This window comes from Nyctereutes procyonoides, unplaced genomic scaffold (assembly GCF_905146905.1).
Source record: "Nyctereutes procyonoides isolate TBG_1078 unplaced genomic scaffold, NYPRO_anot_genome, whole genome shotgun sequence".
NCBI classification, from domain to species: domain Eukaryota; kingdom Metazoa; phylum Chordata; class Mammalia; order Carnivora; family Canidae; genus Nyctereutes; species Nyctereutes procyonoides.
The window spans coordinates 11403469-11431052 of record NW_026575082.1 but is presented as its reverse complement, the minus strand read 5'-3'; the positions used below and the strand labels follow the sequence as shown (position 1 = coordinate 11431052).

Below are 27584 nucleotides of genomic sequence, written 5' to 3'. Positions count from 1 at the left end.
GCGCGGAGCCCTCCCGGCCGGGCCGCCCGGGTCCTGAGCGCGCGCCCTCTCGGACGCCGAGGCCGGGTCGCGGGCGCCGGACGCCGCCGGGAGCGCAGCGAGGCCCCAGGTGAGCGGGCGGGGGCTGCGCGCGGAGTTTGCCGGGGCGTCCCCAAGTTCCCGCCCGGGGCCGGACAGACGGACGTGCGCGCCGGGCCGGGGCAGCGGGTCCCGGGCTGCGCGGGGGCAGGTCTCCGCCCGCGCCGCCGCCGTCCGAGCCCGCGGGGGCGCTGTGCCTGCGGGACCCGAGCCCTCCGGCCGGCCGCACCGGCTCCGTTACCTCCCGGGAAGGTGCAGCTCCTCGAGGGGGCTTCGCTCCCCGCCCCCCCCGCCCCGCTTAGCCTCGCGCCGCCGCCGTGCGCCCGCCCCCGCCGCCTGGCTGGCACCTGCCCCGGGCGTGTTCGCGTCGGGGAAGGGCGCCCGGTTCCCGCGGTGCGGGGGGGGGGACTCCTCGGGGGCGCCTGCTACGCGGCGGCCCGCGGGGGTGCGGCCTCCGAGCGTGGATTCCCGAGAAAGGACCGCCCTGCCGCCGGGTGGCCTTCACGCTGCGGACGGTCACACCTTGCGGATCTCTCAGCTGTAAGTTCGGGTGAGTAAAGATCGGCAGGGACTTGCCCCGGCGGTGGCGGTGGCGGTGGCGGTGGGCGCTTGGGCCCCTGTGAAGAAATCGTCGAGGACCGGCTGTCTCGAGGCTTTGGGGATCTGCAAACGGAACCGTGAATATGCTTAAAACGCTTTTTTTTTTTTCCTCTCTTAAATGTTGCCGGGGATTATCTTCTGTTTATTAGATCATCCGAGTGAAATATGTCCAAGTAGGACTCGTCCTTCCTAATTCCTCTAAGCAGACAGGTGTTCAGGTCATTTTTCATACTGAAGTAGATCAGCAGAACTTTATGGGAGAAAAATAGAAAAAATGTAAGTAACGTGTGAGTGTACGGCCGGTACTAAGTGACAAGTGTACATTAAAACAAAAAAAAAATCAGGCTCATACATTTTAAAAGAGTTTAGGGGCCGTAGCACCCCCCCCCTTTTTTTTTTAAAGGAAAGTTCGCATTGATACAGGCCAGCAACATCTAAATAGTTTTAAGTGTCTTTATAAAGACAGGTCAGTTGTGGGAAGGGGGGAGCTAAGGAAAGAAGTGATTACATTGGAAGCTTTCAGTAACTCACCAGATATTACTTTTTTTTCCTCCCCAAAGAAATAGCTAGACTTTATGTTTACCCAAGTTCTTGTTACTAGATGAAAAAGGAAAATACATTAAGAGTCCTTTTCTCCGTTTGGGGGGCTATCTGGAATAGTAGGAATGAAAATGCAGAAGAATTGAGGCAAGTAGCGAAAGTGACAACTTTGTGAAGTCTGGCTTCTATGTTAGTGTTCAATATGGGGTGGAGTGGCTGAAACAATTAGGCAGCATTCCGTGTTAATAGTCTTATCTGGTAAAGTCTGGATAGAACAATAAAATAATGATCAGTAGCGCGGACCATCACCCTGCTAGAAGCTATTAGGGTTTGCAGCTCTAATAAAAGGGCATTGTGAGCTTACAACGTGAGATACCGTTGTGATTAAGGGCTGCAATAGGTCATTAGAATTGTGTTAACAATCAGCTGACAGACTCACAACTCTTAAGTCTTTTTATATAATAGCAGAGAGTTTTTCCCTCTTTTTCTAATAGAAGGGTAATTGTAAAGCATCTGTATTGCTGCAGTTTACCCTTGAATTGACTCTAGTTTTTAGTGTCCAATGAAAAGGAGAGGGTGGGGAGCATACTGAGTTTTGGCTACTGTTCAGCCTTCCTAGATCTAAAAATCAACCCACTGTGTCTCCTCAGGCGTGATTTCTTTGCTGGTCTACCCATCATCCAGCCTTTTAGTTGTTTTGATGGCAAAGCAGTTATAAACTTCTCAGAAGGTATACTGATATGAGGAAGTGAATACATCTTTGTATAGAGTCTAATACTTTCTTGTCGAATCTTTTAGAAATCTTTTATGAAGTCCTAAGCACATAAATTGCTCAGTGTTGTGAATATTTATGCTTGAGGGATCTTAACCTTCCTTGATTTTATAAAGGCTTTGGATTTATTGTGTTAGTGGTTTGTAGCATATCAGCATATCGCGGTTCTCTCTCTCACACAATTTTTTTTTTTTTTAACTTGGCTGGAAGTCTTCAAAGCCTTAGTTTAAAACGGGAGTTTCAGAAACTTCTAAAATAACGCACATTAGTGTCTTTGCAAAGGAATTGTGATGGAAGCTTTTCTCCTTGGCATGAAGGAATCAGTTGCTTCTAAATGGGGTGTGAAGGGGAGCTGAGGACAAGGAAGAAAAGACATGTGATCAGAGTCCTGTGTGTGACCATCTCCTCAGCCTCTGACAAGCAGAGCAGATCTAGCTGTAACCAGCAATACTCGAGTGCCTCCTCTGGGGATTTGCTGGTTTTGCAGAAAGCTACCCCTGCAAACATTTCCCCCTTGCCGTTCTGCAAGATTCCTCACTGACAAAATTATCAGTGCAAATGACTATGCAGACATCTGTCCGTATATTCATCTCAGATTATACTCTAGATTGTCATTCTGGTTGGAATTTCTTTTAGGTTCTTCTGCAGAATGTCTATTGAAACATAATTCCTTTTATTGAAGTCACATGAATCATACCAAGCTCAATGTAAAAGTGAAGGTAAATTAAAAATTAAAATTGACATAGTGGAGATATGTTGCAGAAGTACAAAGGTAAACCACTTCACATATAATTTTACTGTTATGATTGTACATACGTATGTATAGTACATGTATTATTTATAATACTATGTGCGATACTGTACAAATAGCTCAGATGGTTGTGGTTTGTCATTTTTGGTTTTAATTCACCCCGGCTTCTTCTCGTTAAGTATCAACTCTTGCTCCCCTTTCTTTTTCATTCCTTTTACTCGTGACAGAAGTTATTTGTGCTTAGTTGAAATTGGCTCTGTAATCCACGTAGAGAAGTTCTCATTCCATGTCTGATAGCCAGATGCACACTACAGGCTGTGTGATTCATTTCCAGGGCCCCTGCCTGAATATTTAGGCCAGTTAACGGTAGGAGGTTGTGGTCTGTGGTTGTAATGTTATCTGGCCCGGGGAGCTAATGGGTTTGATCACAGTTTCTTTACGTGAGAAGTCACACATCCGCAGAGGGTCCCCAGCCTCACTAATTAAAATGTAAAAAATTATGCCTTTTAACTAAAAGAGAAGAGGGCTGTTCGATGAGTATTAACATTACTGAAGCTACTACTAAACTTTCAATGGTATGTGGATAAAAGAGGTTAAATGGTAGTATGTTTCATAGTAGAAGCTAAAGATGGCAATATTAAATCTAGAATGATTATAAGAAGTTAGGAGCAGACAGTCCTTTACAAATACAGGATTTGTAGCAACAACCACATAACCATACATATACATCCTTATATCCTAGGATATTTCTTGAATTGGTGCCCTGTTTCTAAAACAATGAGCTATGGATTACATTCAGTGGAAATAGTTACTATAGCGTCACAGTGCAGTAGGGATTCTTTGATCACCAGATTTAGAAGGGAGAGGCGATTTCATTTATTTATTTTTTTTAATTTTTTGGGGGGGAGAGGCGATTTTAAAGCTGGATCCTCCTCTCAGTGCTTTTTGTGTGACATATAAATTACAATCATAAACCACGGGCCCCTTTACCCCCATCCTGACTGGGTGCTCCTGACCCCTTGTGGATAGGAATCCTGATGATCTACATGGAGAATTCAAACTCATGGTCATATAGAAATTTGAGTAGGATTAAATTTACTTTCCTCGGCATTTGGAGAATATGATACATTCCAAAAATGATAGATTGAAATAAAGATCTTTAGTGTCAGAGTGAGAAATGTTTAACAGACATTTTAAGTTTTCTGTTGTAACCAGTCATGCCCAGTGCCATCCATAACTTGCTGTGTGACCTTGGGCATTTCACTGGAATTCTGTAGATTTGGGTTTTCTTAGCAAAGGAAGACTAGACTGCCTTACCTTGGGATTTTCTAATGTCTGTTACAGTTCTGTGTTCCCACCACTCAAGGAATCTTCAAACATCAGGAGCAGCGGGTTTAGGGACTTCTTTACATTTTTTGTTGTTGTTGTTTTTTCTTTTTTCCAACATGAGCCCTCAGAAGTACCAAGTGATTACCTTTTTCAGCACTGACGTGACATTCTGTCCCATAAGCTTTATCCTTAAAAGCTCTGCTTGTATGTGGTGGTTGGAAAAAAACAAACAAACAAACAAACCAAACAAAAAACAAAAAACAGTGTGGCCGCAGCTCTTGAAATACTCTTTGTCCTGGATTACTTTCTTTCTATTTGTGGAGTTATGACATCTGTTCATTCATGAATGGGAGATTAGAATACCTTTTCTCTCTTTTGCATTCCCCAGATGTATTAAGTGGTTCTACTTTAAAAATAAGTAAAAGTAACAATGGACAGGTATTATCCTTGTTACAAAGCAGACTACTCTAACTTTGTGTACAGAGATAAGTCACAGTGAGGACCTGAGTGGTGACAGGTGGCTGCTGTCCTGGGGAAAACAAGGACAAATGAAAGTCTTTAAAAAAAAGGCATTGGATGAATCAGGAGGAGTCTTTTTGTTGAACTTAAATAATGCTATTAAATACTCAAGGAATATTTTAAAAGGCATCTTTTGTCAGACTTTAGTACAAAAGAACTAATATATAGAAGGTTGTTTTAGAGCCATGGTAATACTGTCATCGTGCCCTCTAACCACTGCTGTGAAATGGTATCATTTCCACTTTTGAACATGTATATTGTTCTCCTTTCATAAGGATCCATTAAAAATATGTTTCTTGTCAAAATGTAGTTCAACTTTAAAGCAGTCTTGGAAATGACAGTTTCTTCCCAAAAGGCCAACAGCAAGAGTTTTTTTTTGTTGTTGTTTTGTTTTGTTACTGTTACAACTGTGATTTTTTTTTTTTTGTACTTTTATGTTTTATAGGTTAGTGAGCAAAACATCTTAGGGAATATCAGTTAGATTTAGAGATGTTTGGCCCTCATCCATTATGGATTTTTCACATTCTCATTGATTATATTCTGTCAAATATACTGGCTCCTCAAATGTCATTCTTAAAATTGTTTTTTTAGAAAATGCAAATAACTGAATGTATTTTGGGGATATCATGTTCCACATTATTGTGAATTATACCTGTTTTTTAAAGGAGAGGCACAACTTCTTCAAATCTTCTTTCAATTACCACTAGACAATAAACCATGTGTTAGTGTGGTATACATAAAGTATATTTCAAAACAGTCTCAGACCTGTATCTGATGGAACTCCAGACACAGAGAACATAAGCATTTGCCCCTTGCCTGTCATTTAGAGAAACTGTGTTGAGAGTCTTTACCTGAGACAAGCCATCGGTTACTTATACTGGACTGCAAAGAATATATTCCACTTTAACTTTGCCACAAGATCTAAAATAGCAATATATTTCCTTTTAACATAATTGATCATCATATTTTATAGCTCAAGTTATTTCTAGAAGGCATTTAAAGAAGCAGTTTAGCATATATAAATTATTGGGTAATTAGGCATGTGTTTAAAACTACTCATGGTTCGATATTAATGGAACTGGCGGAGTATGATACATTTCATGCTCCTGGTCATGTGTTTAGCATGTTGCCTTTAATTTAAATGGAACAGGCTCTACAACATTTATGCAATAATGCAGTTGACATGCTGATGCATAAAAATATTTTTTTGTTACTAAGGGATTTTTAGCCATTGTTTTTAGGTATGATCAAAACACTGTATTAAGAGTATGGTAGTCACTTGATCTGATTTTTAAAAGTGGTTTCACAGAGATGTGAAATGGAGCAGAAAATCAAGAAAATTTTAGAATAATGAATTTGTTTGGGTAAAATAATATCAGCTATTAAGGTTAAATGAATAATAGACTGTCTACTTGGAAATAATTCTTTGCCACTTAGCTGAACAAAAATAATTGGAACAAAAAAGTAGCATGGTAAAGTGATCTCAGGTCACATAAATGATGTTGATTTAGTAAATACTGTTTGATTTTCACCACCACCCTTTTCCTTTCAATTTTAAATTTCTTTTTTGAGGATTCATTCTATATTCTCTTGATTAAGGTGTGTTGTGATCATGGTATTAGTTGCGGTTTTCATTTATCTTTAGTCTGGCAAAAAAAAAAGTTAAAAAATTCAAGTTTTATTTTTTGATAGGGATTGCATTAAATGTGTAGATTGCTAGGGCAGTATAGACATTTTAATAATATCTGTTCTAATGCATGAGCGTGGAATATTTTTCCATTTCTTTTCGTCATCTTCAGTTTCTTTCATCAGTGTTTTATAGTTTTCAGAATATAGGTCTTTCACTTCTTTGGTTAGGTTTATTTCTACTTGCTGATGGTTTTTGGTTCAGTTGTAAATGGGATTGATTCCTTACAAGTATTAACATTAAAATATCAGAGAACAATTTAAATCTTACTCAGATATATAATGTATATATCTTTAAATTTTAGGTTATTAACCCAGTAGCAGTGGGTTATTAACCCACTGTCTTTCAGACATCTGGTTGGCCACTATTCAGTTTTCTCCTCAGATAGAACCTATTGCTGTTTTTCTCCTCAAAGCTATAATGCTACACATTTGTAACTGTCTGGAAGTTGACATAGATCTGTAGAAGTTACCTAACCTGTGTACCAACACATCACATCATTGCTCTGCAGTGTCTTTTTTTTTCTGAGCCAGCAACAGTGAACAGGTCAGTTCTCCAGACCTCCAGTGGGTCGCACTCTTAAGCTTTCCCACAGAGGATGCAATGACACATGACACTGCTTGGATGCAGGGGTCTCTGCTTATTTCTGATGTGACTTTCCCCTTATTAATGCCTGTATGTAAAGCTCAAGAGGCAGAAGGAAGGGAGAAGATAAACAGTATGGGAGCCTAGCAGGGAAGGTTGCAGGGCTTGGCTTCAGGGCACAGATGTGTGTCAGTATTTAACCCATTGTGAAAAAAAAGACATGTGTGAATGGTTGTGTGCTCAAATTCGTTTATATGCAAAAAAAGTTACTGTTCTGCCTTTATATTTGTGGATATTTGTGGAAAGATAGAAAGCCTACTTGCGGGAGGAAATCTCAAGTTCAAGTTCACATTTTGATTACTTCTCTTTGAAGACCACAAATAACTGAAGGTTTTTTGTAATGCTTCAGGGCCCTTCATTTCTTTTATGATGCCTCAAAGTAGGTCAGGATGAATTGGGTTGAACTGTTGTACTGGCCTTTACCTTGAAAACCAGATATTATGAAGGAAAGCATGGATTTGGGGGAAGCCTGATGAAGGAGCACCTGCCCTGGGACTTTGCCCCTGCCATATCAGGTGTTCATTCCTGGCATAGTCAGTCACTGTCACAACTGTTGTTGAACACATATAAAGCTCCCCTATGCCAATCACCGTCATTCACATGTGAGTTTTTGATTTTCTAAGAGCATTCTATGAAGGGTATAATGGAATCATTTATTTGCTACATAAAAGAGAAGTTTATCCTTCAATAATGTACACAAAGTCAGTTAAAGTATCCTTGTGCACTCTTACAGAACTTCAGGAAAGGCAAGGAAAATTTGGCTCAACAGCCTGGCAGGTACTTCAAATACTGCAGAGAAATATGATGGATTTTTTTTTTTCAAAGTGATTGTGACCCTTAAACATGGAAGAGCTACCAAGGAATTTGTATAGGGGCTTAATTTACCATATTAAAAAAAAGTAATAAGCATAATGAAAGGAAACATTCTGTAAATGTGTACCAAGAGTCAATCGTGTGTCTGCTTCTGTTCTAGATACTATGATACAAAGGGTGGACATTTCTGTCCATCAAGGTATATATTGATAATAGGTCTTTTAAATCCCTTGATTTAAATACGAAAGTACAGAACTCTCTGGTTTCTTTCACAAATATTAACTCAGTGACTATAAAGTGACCCAGTGCATGTTCTGTGTCTCACAATTTCTAAATGTTCTGGCTGGTTTGATAACTTCACAATCTTGTGTGGAAGAGAAATGATCTTCAAGAGGCAAGAGTAATTTAAACGTCTCATGTTAATATTCATGCTAAATTTCATAAATGTGAAAAATGCTTCTTTTACATTCCTATGACTTTCTTAAATCTCTCTACCCTTTAATTATTAACAATGTGCACCTTTTCACAGCTTAAAAAAGCCAACAAAACCAATTGTATATAATTGTCAAAAGCAGACAAGTTACATCTGTAAAAAAAAAAAAAAAAAAAAAAAAGATTTTATAACTTAGCTCATCTCCCTCATTTTGCAAATGTGGAAAACCAAAATCCCAGAGGGATCCAAGGTCATACAGCAAATGGAGGAGGTTTTAGAGCAAACACCTCAGTGATCCTATTCCTGGTCCAGATTATATTTCTTTTTCTTATTAGTAAACATTTTGAGTGAACTCAGATCTCTCCAATTCTGATGCCAGTCTTTGACTTACAAAAATCACAGAGGACATGCCTTTAGGAAAGAAAGTATTACATTTTTTTTAATTTTTAATTTTTTTTATTTTATTTATGATAGTCACACACACACACACACAGAGAGAGAGAGAGAGAGAGAGGCAGAGGCAGAGACATAGGCAGAGGGAGAAGCAGGCTCCATGCACCGGGAGCCTGACGTGGGATTCGATCCCGGGTCTCCAGGATCGCGCCCTGGGCCAAAGGCAGGCGCTAAACCGCTGCGCCACCCAGGGATCCCAAGTATTACATTTTTTTAAAGTAATTTGCTGCCATTGTTTATATTCATCTAGAATTTTGGGTTCATGATCCATATAGTTCTCTGGCACTGAGACTAGAGCTATCTAGAACGTTTTCATTCATTCCAAGAGTTGTCTAAGACATTTTCCTATAAATGACATTAAAATGAGAACATCACAAACTTTAACATCACTAGTATCAAACTAAAAAATATAATATTCCCAACAGTTTTTTTTTTAATTAAGGCTTTTAGTTGTGTCAGGCACCATCCTTAATTTTTCCTGATTTGCTTATTTAATCCTACAAAGTAGATGCAATTACCATCTTTATTTTGTATGTTAGAGGTTTAAGGCTTCATCTCTGGAATTCTTAGAATGTAAATCATGTGTCCAAGAATGCATGGCTAAGGACAGAGTCAGCATTTGAATCTTTATCTGATGCAGGTGCTTATAGTTCTTTTCAGTGTATACTTTTGATAACTTCCCAAATTTTGAATTCCAGAAGTTCATTTGCTACTTAGTGTCTTAAAAGTTGGATGCATTTCATCATGTAACAATGTTATCAAGTCCACTGGAACCATAAAGTAGCTTAAGTAATATAATTTAACTATATCACGTTTAAGAGAATTATCTTCAGGACCTAAGTATTTATCTCCTTGTTCTTATGTGAAAACACATTCTCTCGTGAGGAAGTAGAGCAGTGGAACTGAAATGCTTCTTCGGCTACAGGTCTCACCTGCTAGACAGTCCTGTCACCACGACTCCAAGCCGTCCATCTCCATCCACCAGAACTTGGTTTGCCACTGGTGTGAAGGGAACTTCATGATCTTGGCCCTCTGCATGCTAACAGCCATTCCTACAAAGGTCATCCACTGTGAGTTCTTGGCCATGATTCCTGGCTCATCATAGACTAGTCCATCCCAGTCTCTGTTTCCCAGTCTAAGCACCTACTTACCTTCTTTAACTACAGATAACCTGTCTTCTCAGATGGGTTAGCTGAGACCTCCCTGCAATGAACTTTCAACTAATGCAGGGGACCTACATTGGAATACAAAGTTATGACCCCAAGTTAACTTCTTGTTTATAATTCTAAGTCTTAGAATAACTAAGCCTTCCAGAGTGCTTTCTAAATGGACCAAATTCATTTTAGATGCTTAGATGAGAGGTTTAGATTTTAGCAGAAGGTGTTCATTGCACAGACAGCAGTAATATGCTCCAATAATAGTTTACTATTTTGGTGGTTCTCAGCATACATCAATTAGCTGTACATTGGATTATTCTGGAATGCCCTTTAGAATTTCAGAACTTGATAGGGATATTTTTAACACGAATATGTTCATTTGAATAGAGCTCAAAGTCAGTGCAACCCATTTCTTAACGGTCATGTGGACTATTTTAACATATATAATATGTTTCATTTTTCTTCTATTAGATAAGGCATTTTCCATAAGCAACTTTACTGTCAGAAATCATCTCATGAGTAACAGACACTATTGTTACAGGACAGACAGGTAGAAGATGGGAAAGCTGATAATATAGAGACTGTATTTTCTGCTTTGATAAGGAACTATCATTTGATTTCATATCGTTGAACTGTTTTTTTCCTCCTCTCTCTCTCAAAAAAAAATGCACATGTTAACCCTCACCTTAATTATTATCGAATTGTTGATTTATTTGTAGGTAGTCAAGTGAATTTATAAACCAAAGTACAGCCTGGTGACTTAAGCAAACCTTTTGCCATATTCCCATTCCTCTGTGTTTTGGGGTATGTTTGGAAGTTTGTCTTGTAACTGATTTTGTATCTCTTACATAATCAAGAATTCTGTATCTGAAATAAGTAGACTTTAGAATAAAAGTTGTTTTTCTTTTGTGCTTCTATTGAAGCATTCTGGATTCACGCTCACTGCGAACCAGTCTCACAAATACAGTGGGGTTTTCTTACCTCTCTAATGATCTGTTCAAGTCCATAAATATTTAAGGAAGAAGGCCCTACTATGCACAAGCCATGCTGTAAGACGTTCAATAAATATTTGTGCTATAACGTAACTGAACATGCTGCACAGCAGACATGACAATAGGTTTGAAGGGTGGAAAATGGAAACTACTGAGCTTGGCAGCTGATCACAATCAAATCAGAACACATCAAAACAGCTGGTGTTCTGTGACTCAGAATCAATCAACCAGTTTTGAATCACCTCATACTTCTTTATTTCTCTTTACAGTTTCACAGAAGAGATTTAAACCAGCATATGTCCTTCCCATTTGTTTAAATCCCTGCTTTGAGCTGCTTTGCTTTCATATTCTAATACCAATGAATGAGACTAACTGTAATATAAAAGAAAAAAAATAAAAGCTAGCATTAAAACGATTTTTAAAATGATGTTCCATTTGTATTAAGTAACCCCTATGTTCAAATAGAATGCCTAGAAGAAACACAAAGTTTTAAGATTGTGTTAGGGAATGAGGATAATTCTGGATCAGTGGCATTTATGGGATTTATAAATGGGGCAATAGTTACTGTAAATGTGTAAGTTTCTAATTAATATTTTAATGATTATGCAAATAATGGCATCTTGGGAAAATCAATAGTAAGTTAGTAAATGAAAGTTAAAAGTTATTATGTGATTTGGTTTCTGACACTGGCTTTTCTTTTTGTTCTGCTAGGTACCTATTACACCATTCTTTGGCGAAGGTTATTCAGCAGTGGTGACCCCTTGCAATCGAACACTCTACAAATTATTATCTCTGGACTCCCAGCTGACACCCTGCCGGAGGCAAGAGCTACTAAGCCAACTGGAACTGTGCCTTTTCTCTTGTCAAGGTTTTTTTCTTACACAGGAAAAAGAAAGAAAAAAAAAAGATGAAGTTGGGCAAAGTGGAGCTCTGCCATTTTTTGCAGCTAATAGCGCTTTTCCTGTGTTTCTCTGGGATGAGTCAAGCAGAGCTCTCCAGGTCCAGATCAAAGCCCTATTTCCAATCAGGGAGGTCCCGGACCAAGCGCAGCTGGGTGTGGAATCAGTTCTTTGTGCTGGAGGAATACATGGGTTCAGACCCTCTCTATGTAGGAAAGGTAGGGCATTTGGCCTTTCAAAGTCACAATTGATGATTGTGAATGTCTGTGGTTGGATGGAGAGCTGCTATTTTTGCTTTGGGGATGGAAAGCATAAACTGTTACTCCGATGAAATAGACCATGAAGGTTTTGGCATTAGCCACTCTGAAATTAGAGTCCAGATTGTTATCCAGATGTTGAATCCATAACTTAGGGAGTGATGCTCCACTCTAGAAACAGAGGAGGAGTCTACAGATCCAAGTTTATCATGATTGTGGCCTACTAATAAAACTTTTATTTCCACAATTAGAACAAGATCATTCACTAATAAATGAAGAGTAGTAGGTGTGTATAATTTTTTTAAGCTTCTTTTTTTTCAGGGGAGGGGAGGGAGAGTACTGTATAAATGATATACATACTAACTTCATGCTTATATATATCCTTTTTTGATACTTGCAGTTTTTAAACTGCAAAGTGAAATTATTGAGCCTGTTGTTCATCAGTTATGAGCGGTTCTAACCCACTTTTCTAAGCGGTGGTCTTGTTTTGATGGATCTGTTGTTTTGTTTTTTAGATCTTCCTTTAAGCTAAAAAAAAAAAAAAATGAATGGGAACAGAAGTCAGTTTCTAATTGATATCAGACCACAAGTGGCCAGTTTGTGGCGCATGTTTGGTAGCCTAGGGGTAGCCAAATTGGGATTTTTTTTCACAGCTTCTCTTCTTTCTGTCTAAATATTTGGGCAGGGGCTTTCCAGTCAAGTGCTTTCTGAACTGAAGGGCCCTTCAAGAGAGCATGTCCCTACCATCCTCATATCATTAGAGACTGTTTCTAGTCTCTAATCTACTGGCAGGTTTGATTATGGTCATTTATTAGTAACGATTTCCTGAATTTCTCAGTTTGGTGCTGAGTGCTGGTAAAGAGTTTCTAAGTAGTGCGTGCCGGCAGGATATCTATACATCTGCACTTCTGCTCTTCACTTTGCCAGTTTTATGCGTCTATTCCTGATAAAAATGAAGGACAGCAAACTGATGAATTTATCCATGAGTGAAATTTTCAACTTTCAATGACTGAGGAAGAATGTTTGCTATTTAAACCATGGGTCATTGTTTCATTTGAACACATCTTAAGTAAGTGAAAAATCTGTTTTTGTTGATGGGTATCTACATGAGTCAAGGTAAACTTTATTATATTATTATTTTCCTTTGATGCTTCTATATTTTACAAATACTGACTGATACTGTATTATAAACAAAGAGGACTTGAACAAGTTAAGAGTTTCTGGGGATGTGGGTTAGGATTTTTTTTTTTTTTTTTGTGGCCCAGTGGTAGCATTTTTGTGCCCTAAGAGAGGACACAGGTACACAAGGAGTTTTGTTCATATATGTTTTATGGCCATTCTTCCTTTATCAGTAGTACCATCTCTCTCTCAACCTGTCTCATTCATTTTCCTTGTAAACAAAGTGAGAGCGATAATCATCGTGCAGTGTTATTGACGGAATTTGGTCCTTAATTTCATTCATTTCAATGCATATTTAACAGATTCATCAAACTTTTTTCAGCAGATAGGTATGTAATATTCAGCTAACTCATAAAGAATCAGTAGTTATGAGGTGAAATCACACTTTTATGGGAATGTAAAGTTTTCTAAAGGCAACTGAAATATTCCCATTAATTTAGTCATAAATGGAGTTGCTGCAATGAGGTTGACATTTCAAGTGAGCATCATTTAAAATTTTAAAAACTGGGACATCTGGGTGGCTCTGTGGTTGAGCATCTGCCTTTGGCTCGGGGCGTGATCCTGGGACCCTGAGATCAAGTCCCACACCGGGCTCCCCGTGGGGAGCCTGCTTCTTCCTCTGCCTGTGTCTCTGCCTCTCTCTCTTTCTGTGTTTCTCATGAATAAATGAGATAAAATACCCTTATTTTTAATTTTAAAAATGTTGTATCATAATTGAGAACACTTATATCAAAATAATCCCTGTAAGGCCATTTAGAATAACAAAAATACATACCCCTAGGTGACTTAAATTCCAAATGCATGTGAAGCTACTAGGCAATGCTATTGTTATTTTTCTAAGAGAAATTGTGTGGTCTCTTGATTAGTAAAAGAGATGGTCTGTGCTTCCCTTTCAATTAATCAGAAACCGTTGCTTGGTAGATTTTATGTGACAGGAAACAAGTTTGTGTTTATCCTTTGCAGGCCGTATATTGGGAGTTCAGTACTGCCACTCACAGTAAAAGAATGTCCAGGATGATAAGTAGGTTAAAAAGTAAAACAAACGAAACAACAAAGCCTTGATTGACGAAAACAGACAAGTCCAGGAAAAAGCCAGTAAAATAATTTGAGATGGAGAGGGAATTTATAGACAAGACACAGAAGCCTTCAAAAAACCAATTTACATTTGCTTGGAAGGAGGTAGTGAGAACTTGAATAGATTGTATATGTGAGATGATGAAATGATTTTCCTTAGGTTGGCAGTCTCGGTAAACAGTTATTATAATGATTTTGACCTCAGTACATTTTCGATCATTTGGGATATGTAGAATAAATGTATTTTCCTTATTTTTGTAAGTTAAGGGAGGTAATGACTGTGACCAGAAGTTTTCACAAGACATAGAAAAATGAAAAAGAAATTGTAGATGAAATATGAAAAATGGAGAGGCGGATGTTCATGAGAAAAAAAGAAGGAATACAATCATTACGTTTTACAGACATGTATTTAACCTACAGCTAATTAGACAGTTGGAGTCCTGGTCTTCCTGACAAAAATCCATTACTTAATTTGGAAAATATAAATAATGTCCGTGATAAACTTGATAGCTTAATTTGATCACATAATAGATATGTACGGTGTGTGTCAAACTAACTTTAGTTTAACTGAAGACTTTGCCACTTCCTACTAGTTGTAGAATTTTGGCTAATTACCTAATATTGCTAATACTTAGCTTCCTCATCCGCAAAATGGGAAGAGTGATAACCTATAATTGAAGTCTCTTTCTGAGAATGAAATAAAAATATTTGGAACATATATCTATTTAACCTAGACATTCTGTTTATCTACTACATATTGTTTATAAAATGATGGAATATGGATGATCTGTTGTGTTATATGTCCATTATTGTATTTGTGATCCTTCAGGTGAAAACAGGCATTATTTTATGTGCTAAAGACCATTTAAACATATTGCACATATTTAGGAGAATGGTCTGTGTTGGGTGTGCTTAGAAATACAGCATATTTTTGTATTTATATATGATTAGACTATGGCAAAAATGTGCTTAAGTGGATAATCCTATGTTCAATTCACATGTCAGAGAAATCATCTATAATTTTTTAGAACTTCTAATTTGGAGATCACATTTATGGTTGGTGGGCAGCAAGATCAGTTAAATGCACAGTAAATAAGATTTGGTCCTTAGGACACTGAGTAGAATGAGGTCAGAAGATGGCTATGACCTTGTTATTTTAACCATCTCCTGGGTCTGACTAACATAAGTCAAGATCAAAGCAGAGCAGTCTGTTGAAGGGGACCAGCAGGTCTTCTAAAACCATCACCAAGAGACCTTCATGGTACACACTTCTTGGTTGTGTTAGAATCTCACATTTATCATCAGCATCCCACCTTGTTCTTGTGATGCAAACTGAACTGCAGAATCCAAATGTATAGACTTAAGGAAACAATCACAGACATTACTGTAGCAGGATTCTTTTTAATTGAGGCATAATTGGTATATAGCATTGTATTAGTTTTAGGCGTACAACATAGTGGTTCAATATTTGTATGTATCATGAAATGTCCACTGCAGTAAGCCTCGTTAACAGATGTCACCTCACACTTACATTTTTCCAGTTTTATTTTTTCTTATGATGAGAACCTTTTAAAGATCACTTCCCTTAGGAATTTTTAGATATGCAGTGGAATATTATGAACTATAGTCACCATGCTGCACAGAGTACCGTTTTAGAGAGTAATAGTGCACCGTTCCCTAAGAGTATTTCTTAGTTAGGTTATGCCCATTTTCCTGTCCTTTTACAGGAAAAATGAGGTGGAGAGTCTCTTCCTTCCCCCTGTAACTTAATGCCACCTGAATTGGCTATGTGAAGTACACAGGAAGTAGCAGTTTCTAGCCATCTCATTGCATCACAGAGCGTGTTTCTAGATTAGTCTTTTCCTCACCTTGGCATTTCTCACTTAATGTCCCCTAGCCATCTGACACACACACACACACACACACACACACACACACACACACACACATACACAAAGTCGACAGAACCACTGGCTTCTGTTCCAGGTATTAAGTGTTTTTCATCTCTCCTACTATAATGGGCTGCCAGCTGATCCCTGCGCTCTGGGCTGTTACTTTCACTGAAATGTGTGCTTCGTGCCTCTTCCACAGTCCGCTTCACTAGCTGTTAACATCACTCTTGCCTTTTCTGCTACTCCCCTTCCTTCCCTCCTCATTCAGGGAGGATTTATACCTGTGTGTGTCCCCCCCTCACCCCCCCCCCCCCCGTCGAAATCACATATCCAGAAATGCAGTGCGGGATTCACTCTGCTTTAAATCTAAGCTTGCTGGAAAAAGTAAATAAAAAATAAATTTAAGCTTGCTGGAAAGTGTTGGTGAGCGTTTTTAGTGCATTTAATTACACCTTGGCAATGTCTCCTACCAAGAGATTCTCTGTCTCCTGAAAACTGAAGCTACATTCAATGTTCCAGAGAAGATATTTTCATTTTTTAAAAAAAATTATTTATTTATGAGGAACAGAGAAAATGAGTAGTGGGAGGCAGGGAGGGAATGAGGGAATGAGGGAGAGAGAGAGAGAGAGAGAGAGAGAGAGAGAGAGAATGAATCAGGTTCCCCAAGAGCAGGGAGCCCAATGTGGAGCTTGATCCAGGACCCTGGGATTATGACCTGAGCTGAAGGCAGATGCTTAACTGACTGAGCCACCCAGGTGCCCTGAGAAATTTTCATCTTAAAAATAGGGTGTGTTTAAAACTTGAGTTCTGAATTAGATTCCTTTGCTGGGCAAATCTATACTAGATACACAAAAGAAAATAATCACAAATATTAATTACTTAAGAACATGTTCATCATGGTAGCATTTCCATTCCATGGAAGGGGAAAAATGCAAATGTGTCCTCCAAATATGTAGATTACTTAAAGTTGGCTTCAGTCTTAGAAGAAAGCAAATAGTTTGTTTTCCCTCTTTGTGTATGGAAAACCGATTTTCATGCTATCTTTATAACCAGAGTGAATTAAAAAGAACCTCGTTCTTATCTTTTTGTTTCTTTGCTGATAAAAATGTGGGACTCTTGTGGCTTTGGAAGGAATTTGGACATGTATCAGCTCTATGGGATACAAAGAAGTTTAGATTTTTAGAAATACTCTTTTTGCGGTTATTTTTTCTCTTATAATATTCTAATTTAACTAAAGTATTAAATGTATTTTCTTCTCATGAAATCAATAATTCAGAGTCCTTGTTTATTTCCTTTAAACTACAATGGAAATAAAACATCAGATTTTGCCACTAACATTAAAAAATCCCTACCATTAATACACTTTAATATTGCTCATTTTCTCTTCAAAGTTATCTTAGGTTAGAAATGAAGGTTCTAATTACCAAAGGCTTTATTAGGTGAGACTATACAGCTTAAACGGGGGAGAGGGAGCTTACAGTTATCAACCTAATTATAGTCAAACTAGATAGTCTAGATTAGCTCTAAATTTTCTGATTATGCTGATCAAAGTCATTTAAAGATGTCATCTTTAACGTGTTTTGTGCATATTTTACTTGTTATACATTTGGAGGTGGGAGAAGCAAAAATTAAAATAATGCTCATTCTGTACCATTGTGTTTCCACATTGTATGCATGATGCAAGACAAGAGATAACCTAAAATGATGATATCAGGCCTTTCTGTAGTAAGTGCAGTATAATTGTTTGACAGGCTTTATTTATATGCAGGCTCATTGATACAGAATCAGAGAAATTGCAGCAGTGTCTGAAACTCACCAAGATAAATGACAGAATTAGATAAATAGCAGGACAGTCACCAAGCCTTTGCTGGTTCAAGCATATATAGATAAGAACTATATTGGAAGAAATTTCATCCTAATCATTTCACATGATTTATATTGATTACCTGTCATAGTGATTATGATCAGTGGAGAGAAACCGTAGTTTGTATAAATATGCCTAATATTACATCCCTCAAATACTCTTTGGCATGCTGTAAAGCTGTCTTGTGTTCTCTCATTTTTTTCTCTCTCTCTCCCTTCTCCAAATGCTATCAAGGACCTATTCATGATAGTTTTGTGCCAGAAGAGTTAAAAACAAAAACAAAAACAGAAACTCTTCTCTTTCATAAAATTTAATCTGGTTGATAAGCCAAGCAGGTAACCAGATGGCATTGGAAAGCAGTAAATTCTACAGGTAATCTGCAGCTGTGGAGGTGGCAAAGACAGAGGAACTAATTCATGGATCCGTTAAACAAATGATTATATGAGGAAACCTGGCATACCTCTGTGATTTCATAACCCTTTTATACAATCTTCAAGTCAAAGCAAAAAAAAATCACTTTCTTTGAAAGTAGGACAGAGTCTTTTAAATTGTTTTGGGGGAAACTTTATATGGTAGAAAGATTAGTAAATAGAAACCTTAGGTTAAACTTACAAGTTTCTTATTTTGAGCATTATGCTCTAAGGCATAATGGAATTTTATCCTCACACTGTAAAATGGAGATTAAGTAGGTAAACATTTAAGACATTTTAATATAATTTCAGACTTACAAAAAGTTGCTGTGTACTGTTCCCAAACCCGGCTTCTCCAAATGTTAGTATCATCCATGACTATCCCTGCTATTTAAACCAGGAAATTAACATTGGTGGAATACTACTTATTCATCACCAAATTGTATTCAACATTTCCCAGTTGTCACAATAAAGTACTTTTCCTTATAGGAACCTACCTGGTTATCACATCCTGCATTTCTCTTGTTTCCTTAGTCTTTTCCAGTCTTTCATTGTCATTCTTGATTATTTGGTAGCATATTTTACAGTCTGGCTCAGTTTCACATTTCTTCCTAATGGAGACATTTTAAGTGATGTAGTTTTGCTAAGGATGCCACAGAAGGGATGTTGTGTACTTTTCAGTGCATTTTGTCAGGAAGTACAGATGTTGATATATTCCTTAGTAGTGATACTGACTTTGGTCGCTCAGTTAAGGTGGAATCTGCTAGATTCTTTTGCTAAAAAAAAGTGAAAGTTTTGAAATCTTGAGGGGGGTATAAAATTATCTAAGCTGTCACTGTGAATTGGAATAAATGCTACAATTCGTTTGAGGGGGACTTTATTGGACGATGCCATTGTCCATCTTTAGGGATGAGGGATTGGATTCATCTGAAATGTGGATCAAATTTAAATCTATAATACTTTCAGGTAATGTCCATAATTTTATATGGTAATTGATCTTCTCAAAAGCACATCAATTTAGTTTGTTTCAGGGGAATTGATTTTTTTTTCTTTTGAACCAGGCAATAATATTCTCTACAGTCCAGGATTTTAAGATGTTTGCTGATCTAGAGTTACAACAAGAGCTTTTTCCTCCAGTGTTGACAAAATATAAAGAAGTCTTTTACGCTGGGAGGTGTGCCACAAATGCTTAAACCTTGTAATTGTAAATAACCATTGTTTTAGAAAATAAAAGACACTCAGGATTTGCTTAAGTAGAAGTAGCCGCAGAGAGTGCAGTCGAACATTATAGATTTTAATATAGTCACAGGAGAATTGAAATCTAAACAATGGATATAGAATTATAGTAAGTGTTTGAAAAAATTTAGTAATGATAGTTTTTTCCTAATGATCCCTGTTAGAGCCTATGAAATTTCTGTTTCGTAGTCAATGCTGATTAAATCCTCCAAGTTAAAACTTCCAAGCTACCTTCCAAGTAGGCCATTCTCCTATGAGAAATGAGGTTATTGATACTTTTGGAAGTAAAGCATAAAGTAAGGGAACAATCACTAGAACTATAATTCAGAAGAGTTAGAAAATAAATCTAGATGCTAATATCAATTCTGAGAAGTACATTTCTGGAAAAAAAATGTTAATAAGTTTTAGGTCTACAAAAATATATGGTTTTCTTGCAAAGTATCAGATTATGTTGTATTATTGCCAAGCTCTTATAACATATGTTTTTTGAAAACTTTACCTTTAAAATGACATACATGTATTCAAGAAAGAAAAATACATTTATGGGGCTCTCAAATCATTTGATAGTATTTACTAAAATTTGACAAAACTTAAAACTGAATATGGTTAGAATAATAAACAGTGCTAATAATGGAGAGATTAAATGATATTTATCTAAGATACAGAAATACTTAAGATGAACTGTAGAACTGAAACTTTCAGAATAGGGTGTACAAAAAGAACAAACTGTTGAGAGTCTGGGAAGAAAGTATTTAGGACTTCCCATTTTTAAAAAAAATTGTCATCCTTTAAAATTTCTCATTTTTGGTATATGAAATATACAATATACATAAGGAGTTTTATGTCATAAAAGTACCCTTTCCCTCAAGTGGGATGATCAGTAGCCCATCTCAGAGGGGGTTAGGAAAGAAAGAAAGGAAGGAGGGAAGGAAGGAAGGAAGGAAGGAAGGAAGGAAGGAAGGAAGGAAAGAGAAAGAAAGGAAAGAAAGAAAAAAGAAAGAAAAAGAAAGAAAGAAAGAAAAAGAAAGAAAGAGAAAGGAAGGAAGGAAGGAAGGAAGGAAGGAAGAAGAAAGAAAGAAAGAAAGAAAGAAAGAAAGAAAGAAAGAAAGAAAGAAAAAAAGAAGTTTTGTAACTAGCTGATCCCACTCTGCAGTGGAATATTCCATTGAGCCGGTGTAGGCCCATAGAGCATTAGGTCAGCCCGGAGCGTGATTATCTCCAAAGTCAGCTTAGCTTACTTTTGCATCCCATAGCTTACTATTTCAGTATAAGGGAAGGTCTGAGCACATCCCAATAAATGGCATCTAGAGAAAAAGAAATGGCCAAGAAAATACTCATGTTCGACTCAGCCAGCCTTAGGTCTTCTCAGGCCAAGAGTCTGGGAGTTATTTTTAGAACTGTCATTACAAAAGCAAAAGAGTGAGTGAGTGAGTGAGTGAGTGAGTGAGTGAGTGAAGAGAGAGCCCAAAAGAGTGTGTATACTGGGATGGGGGTAAGAGAACAAGATAGTACTGTGAGGCCATCTACTTTCTAGCCAAGTTAGAATCCTTGTCTTCTGTAAGATAAATGCAGAAGACTAATTTCTCAAGATGGGTCTATGTTACCGGAATGGTAATTACCAGAACCAAAATGATTAACATCATTCCAGCAAGTTTTGTGTGTAAACAGTGTGCAATTATCTGATAAGAATGCTTCCCTTAGAATATTTACTTATCTTCTTAGTTAAAATGCTGACATGTTTTAAGGTATTTAACTGAAAACACACAATCAAGATTTGGACAACACATACATAATGCTCAACAGATGTGAGTTTGAAAGATTTGTGATCACTAGTGAAATTAGTCAAACCCTACTTAAATTAGATTTTTTTCTGATTTGTGAGTCATTTAAAGGTCCACATTGGAGCAGAATGTGTGTGGAGAGTAAAAGATTACACATTTTGCACTTGGTTTGAAATGAAGAAGAAATAAAAGTCAGCATTTTCTTTTTCATAACATATTTGAGAAACTCAGTTCTGTATTTCACACCCACTCTATCCTTGACAGAGTTTATATAATTTTCTCAACTGAATCATAACAGAGTTGAATTTAGGCAGCTAACTAATTTTGCTTATTCAGGAGAAGTAGATACTGGTGAGTTACAGTCCTTGGTATTCAATGTAATTATATATAAGAAAAGTGAAGCTATCAGTAGTTAAAAATGATTGCTGAAGAGTTAGGTGAGGAATATCACATGACTCTGGCACATGGAGAGAGCTTACTTGTCATGCTAGTCACACATGGAGTCTAGGAAGAGATACAGAACCACATCTAAAATAAAGTAACTTGAATTGTACAGCAGATACACGACCTTGGAAACATGTTTTCTCCAAAGATGAGTATCGGATGATGGGATGGGATGGTATTGTAAAGCTTGACATTGAAATTAAAAATACAAGCTTCATGATAAAGGATAAGTTATCTTTTTGGTTGATCATTATATCATTTGCAAATAGACCATTACCTGTGGTGTAACAGCTGTGTTCAGTGAATTTGGGAGAGCAGTTGTGGAGTGTAATGATCTGAAACAAGACTGTTTTCCCCATTGATTAGATCATTTGTTGGAAATGTGAGTACAGTTGATGGTGGGAAAATATATGCAAATGAATGAGGACTTGGGGTTAGGGTCAGAAGGAGGTGTGGTGCACTTTATTTTAGATCCAATTAAGATTTCACAATGGAGGGCAGCCCGGGTGGCTAAGTGGTTTAGCACCACCTTCAGTCCAGGGCATGATCCCGGAGGCCTGGGATCGAGTCCTACATCAGGCTCCCTGTGTGGGGCCTGATTCTCCCTCTGCCTGTGTCTCTGCCTCTCTCTCTCTCTCTCTCTCTCTTTCTCTGTGTCTCTCATTAATAAATAAATAAAATATTTTTTTTAAAAAAAGATTTCACAATGGAATTTATGATGAAAAACATAGGGAACTAATATTCAAATTATTAATATCTTATAGTACATATATTTTTTAATGCTACTCCCTTCATGCTCTCTCTGGTTTCTGACTTATGTTTGATTCTTCTATAAACTCTAGTCATACTAACGAAGTCCAGTTTTTCACAGTACTCCATTTTTAACTTTGTACTCAGAGCTGAAGGATGTTTGAGGAATTGAAGCTTTAAGGAAGAAGGAGTTGAAGCTACTTTAGACAATAACCCTTTAATTATTTTTTTCAAGCAATGACCTCTCTTGGAATTTGGCAAAAACAGATTTTGTTTTTGTTTGGTTATGCATTATCACAAAGATTTTTTTTTGTTATCAAATATCAAATATGCATTATCACAAAGATTTTTTTCCCAAATCACATGGATCCTTGATGAAATGTAAATATTATGTAAATATCAACTTCTTTATCAAAAATAAAAATAATATATTATTTTTAAAGTTATTTTTAGTATTAGAGCTGCCTGGGGCTTTAAAGCTCATTCTACATAATCTCTTTCTGAATTCAGAGAGATTCTTATTCAATATCTTTAATAGGTGATCAGGTAACCTCAGGTTTGTTAGTTGGGGCAAGAATGGTGGTGGAAACACATTTCAGTCATGTGATCTGGGTTTGAGTACTGGCTCCAGCACTTGAGAATGGTGTGACTTTGAGCAAATAACTTATTTTCCCATTCATTTACTAATAAAATAGGAACAACAATATTAGCCTCACAAGGCTATTGCAAGCATCAAAAGATAGAATTAATATGAAAACATGAAATAAAGTATAAAAGTGAGAGAGTGTATTTCTAAGAGTGAGTGAGCTTCATGAAGGGATCTTGTCCATGACAAACGTGGGGCCTGGACATACGTACTGGATTGGTAGCTGTTAAGTGCACAGGAAACTCACAGAACTGTGATGCTCTGGGGTGTTGTGAGAAGATTTTTAGGACAAATACTAGTTTTAGGACAAGTCTTATTTTTAGGAACTTGAATTCTATTTGGCTATTAAAATATTTTAAGGCAGGGGTGTCTGGGTAGCTCAGTCGGTTAAGCATCTGACTCTCAGTTTCTGCTCTGGTCATGATCTCGATAGCCTGAGATAGAGCCCTGCATTGGACTCTGCACTCAGTGGGGAGCCTGCTCCAGATTCTCCCTCTGCCCCTCCCCGAGCACACGCATGCACTCCCTCTCTCTCCCAAATAAATGCTCTTAAAAACCCAAAATATTTGAAGGGAGGTATTTTGCACCCCCCCATTTTAAATAATATTTTAAAAGATTAAGGGATTTATCTTAAACATTTCATTTATGACATGATTTCCAGAATTTTCCTCATGCTTTGCTTATTTCTCAGTGTCTCAAAATATAATCAGGATTAAACTTCAGTAATTTATAACTGATCCAGTCAGTTCAAAGAAAAATTGAGATTTTTATTTCCCTCGGTATGAATTCTTCTGTTAACACAAGGCACGACTGCATAACTTATCACGGCTAGTTTTTTTTTTTAATTTTATTTATTTATGATAGTCACAGAGAGAGAGAGGCAGATACACAGGCAGAGGGAGAAGCAGGCTCCATGCACCGGGAGCCCGACGTGGGATTCGATCCCGGGTCTCCAGGATCGTGCCCTGGGCCAAAGGCAGGCGCCAAACTGCTGCGCCACCCAGGGATCCCCTATCATGGCTAGTCTTATTGTCATTAGCATTATTATCATCTCTTGAAGAAAATAATGCAAAGAATAAGGGTTTGAAACTAAATATATATGGTCATAAGATAGTGAATATGCAAAATGAATCTATCATAAAATTGAATATTAATGAGGAAAGCCAAAATTGTTGTCTCCACATACTGTTTTCATCAGAAAAATGTTAAATGAGGAGCCTAGTAACTCCCCTTCCAGAGCACACTCTGAAAATTCCCTCACAGGTTTCCTGTATTGGCTTTCTCGTACCCTTCCATTCAGGTGTCTCTGCATTCTTCTTTGGTTTTATAAGTTAAAACAATCTTTTTCATACATTCCAGGCAGAGATAGCTTGTGGCATTGTTAACGTGCCCCACAGCTCTAGGGCCAGGACATGGTATTTTCCCCATGTTACTGAATCGGATGCATCCAGGTGAGCACCATTTCCTCAGCGCTGTCATTGGGAGTGCCTAAAGCTACCACCAATTCTCAGACCATTACCAAGATACAGTCTCCTGGAAAGATGTGGGGCCCAAGAGACAAACCTCATCTGAATGATACTTCTTCCACCCTGATGACCCAGGATCATGGATTTTGTGACCTCTAGAATTCCTACAATGGCCTGATCCTGTTTTAAAATCTGTCATAAACCCATCAGGAGGAATAAATAAATAAAGAGAGAAGAGGTTGGGGGAAGGAGATAGGTTACTTTGGAGCTGTCTGGAGTGTTCAGTGCAACAGATAGGAATATTTCAGTTGGTTTTCTGATAAACTTGAAGAGGATGAAAGGAAACAGAGATTAGACCCCAAAAGTAAGGGCTTTTTACAAAAGTAGGATGCAAATATTTTGTTTAATTTTCTCGCGGAAAAACGGAAATTATGCAGCAATTTGTATGTTTTGTGATCATCTTTGGATATATTACCTAGTATGAGTGGTAGATTATGTGAGTGTATAGAGAGGAAGTTTAGCCAAATTGTTAAATACTATGTCAGATTCATAAATCAGGAAGATCTGAGTGTGAATCTCAGCATTAACATTTAACTAGCAATTAATCAATTTATGTCAGTTTAATCTCTGTTAAAATGGGTTAATAAGCCATATGTATTACAGTTGTTAAAACTAAGATAAATATAGTGCTTCATATTAGATACATGGAAAACATTCATTCAGGGTTCCCTGTTACTGTTAATAATAGTGATACATATTTTTACTTTGCTTTCAATCTCTACTTTCTATAATTGACCTGAGTTAGGTGTTTTCTTTTTAGAGACTATATTTTTTAAGACTATCTATAGGCTAAGGAGAAAACAAAGATAACCTAAGCAGGATTCATCACATTGTCATACTTTGTGACCACAGACAGACAAGTCCTTTAAATTACCTCTCCCTATTTCTTTATCACAAGGGGACGGTAGATGGAGTCAGAATCTCCAACGGGTGACATCTGTTAAAGTGCTTTGAAATATAGAAAGTATTAAGCTTTGAAGTTATTTCTGATGGGAAGAAGAGTTACTTGTTATATTTATAAAATATTAGGGTAGGAACAGAATTTGCAACTTATATGCTTTTCTTGGTAATTATTGATAAATAATACTTTGATATGTGCCATAAAAATGCTTTCAGGATTTCGCTGCTGTTTTAAATATTATACATTGACAATCAAATCAGATTTAAAATTATATAAAACAGCTTTTCAAGCCACACATTTGCAGAAAGAGCTGAACATCCATACTCACATACACAGAGGATTGCTTTATTCTCAAATACTTTCCAAATCTAGAAAGGTAATGACATCTTTGAGAGTTTCCAAGGAGGCATAAGATTCTAGTATCATTAGGATTCTACTGAATAACAGTGATGCTTAATAGAACTGGGTAAGTGAGATTGCTTCTTAATCTCTGCCCTTTTTCCTTCAAGACTCTACCTTAGTTCTGAACTTCATCTTTGTTTTGTCTGAAGTTTGGCTCAAACTATTACTTGGGTTTACCTATCCTATACTCATTGGATTCTGAATTCAGAAACTGAGCTTGACTAATTCATTTTAGTTCCAAAAATGGAACTCTTTTTCAGCATCTCTGGCCTAAGTATTGAGAATTAATGCTGCTTGCATAAAATTTTTGGAGTAGTAAAATTCTGACACTTTGAGAGAAAAAGGGTATTGAACATCTTGCTGTAATTTGAATATGTGTTATAAACAGGTATTTTCCCTTCGTATTATTAGATAAATAAAGAGAAACCAAATATTTTACAATCCTGATAGTTTTACCAATGTACAGGAGGTGGGACAGAGAATGTTCATATTGGGAAATACTGCCAGCTTCTAGGAATTGTCATTGCAAAGGAATCTGTTCGGGCAGGCAGGTGTTCTCAAATATAATTAAAGAAAACCTAGAGGGAAAAAGAAGGCCAGAGGTTATTTTTCCCTTTTTTATGAATTAAAAAAAAAAAGACAAGATGTTGAAATAAATCACCCAAAGAATATGTGATACAAAGGGAGAAGGGCGTCCTTAAATGCAGTTCTACAATATAAAGCTGAGGAAATGCTTCTGTAGCTCAGATAAGTATTTTTTTCATGTACAAAAATAATCATGTCTGTTCACTACATCCAAATGAAAGCCATGTGAGGCTTAGGGCAGATTCTATACAATTTGACCACGAAAAACCTCAAGGTTTCTAGATAAAATGAATGCTAAACCCACCCAAAAGCTCATAGGATGCTTCTTGTATGATGTTTGCAGTGAGGCTAGCTTATCGGTGAAAAGAAACACTTCTCAGGCTGGGGCAAATTTATCCATTCAGATGGATAAATTTATATTTTATCCATCCAAATACAAACATGTAGTTGAGAGAATATGTATCCTGGCTTCATAAACTCTTCACTATAGCTTGACCCCATACCTTCGGGTGATTTTTTAACCTTTATCCCCTGCCATATATGATATGAAAATTCTAATAAATCATACCCTGCTCCCATACAACACCAGAGTAACTATTCTTCAACTTAAAAATAAGTACATAAAACATGACACATGGGTGTAAAAATAAATGGACACAAGACTATTAAAGTGTCCCTTTTGTTGGATTCATAACAATGTCTGCTTAGAGAAACAAGTGTTTACTCATATTTGTTTTACTTTTGGTTATATCTCATTTGTCATCAGCCATTCAGTGATTTTAATCTGTTATTTTTCAGGGAGTCAATGGCTTTTCCTTTGTATATACGTTATGCTGATTTAAAATAAAAAGCTAGGGGATCCCTGGGTGGCTCAGTGGTTCAGTGCCTGTCTTTGGCTCAGGGCATGGTCCTGGAGTCCCGGAATCGCATCCCACATCGGGCTCCCTGCATGGAGCCTGCTTCTCCCTC

The 27584-nt window shown here is 37.4% G+C and overlaps 1 protein-coding gene across 2 annotated transcripts in view; it reads left to right on the top strand.

Moving 5' to 3' along the window:
* Window positions 1–577: 577 nt before the first annotated feature.
* The window catches only part of LOC129514424 (cadherin-7), a 120775-nt gene continuing 93768 nt past the window's right edge, over window positions 578–27584 (top strand). The window contains exons 1-2 of one of the 2 annotated variants that reach the window (XM_055332977.1): window positions 578–628; window positions 11481–11886. In XM_055332977.1, coding sequence (XP_055188952.1) covers window positions 11677–11886 — 210 coding nt within the window. In that variant the 5' untranslated portion in view covers window positions 578–628; window positions 11481–11676. Of the gene's footprint in view, window positions 629–9572; window positions 9691–11480; window positions 11887–27584 lie in introns of those variants that run through there. The other variant, XM_055332976.1, reaches the window with a different exon arrangement.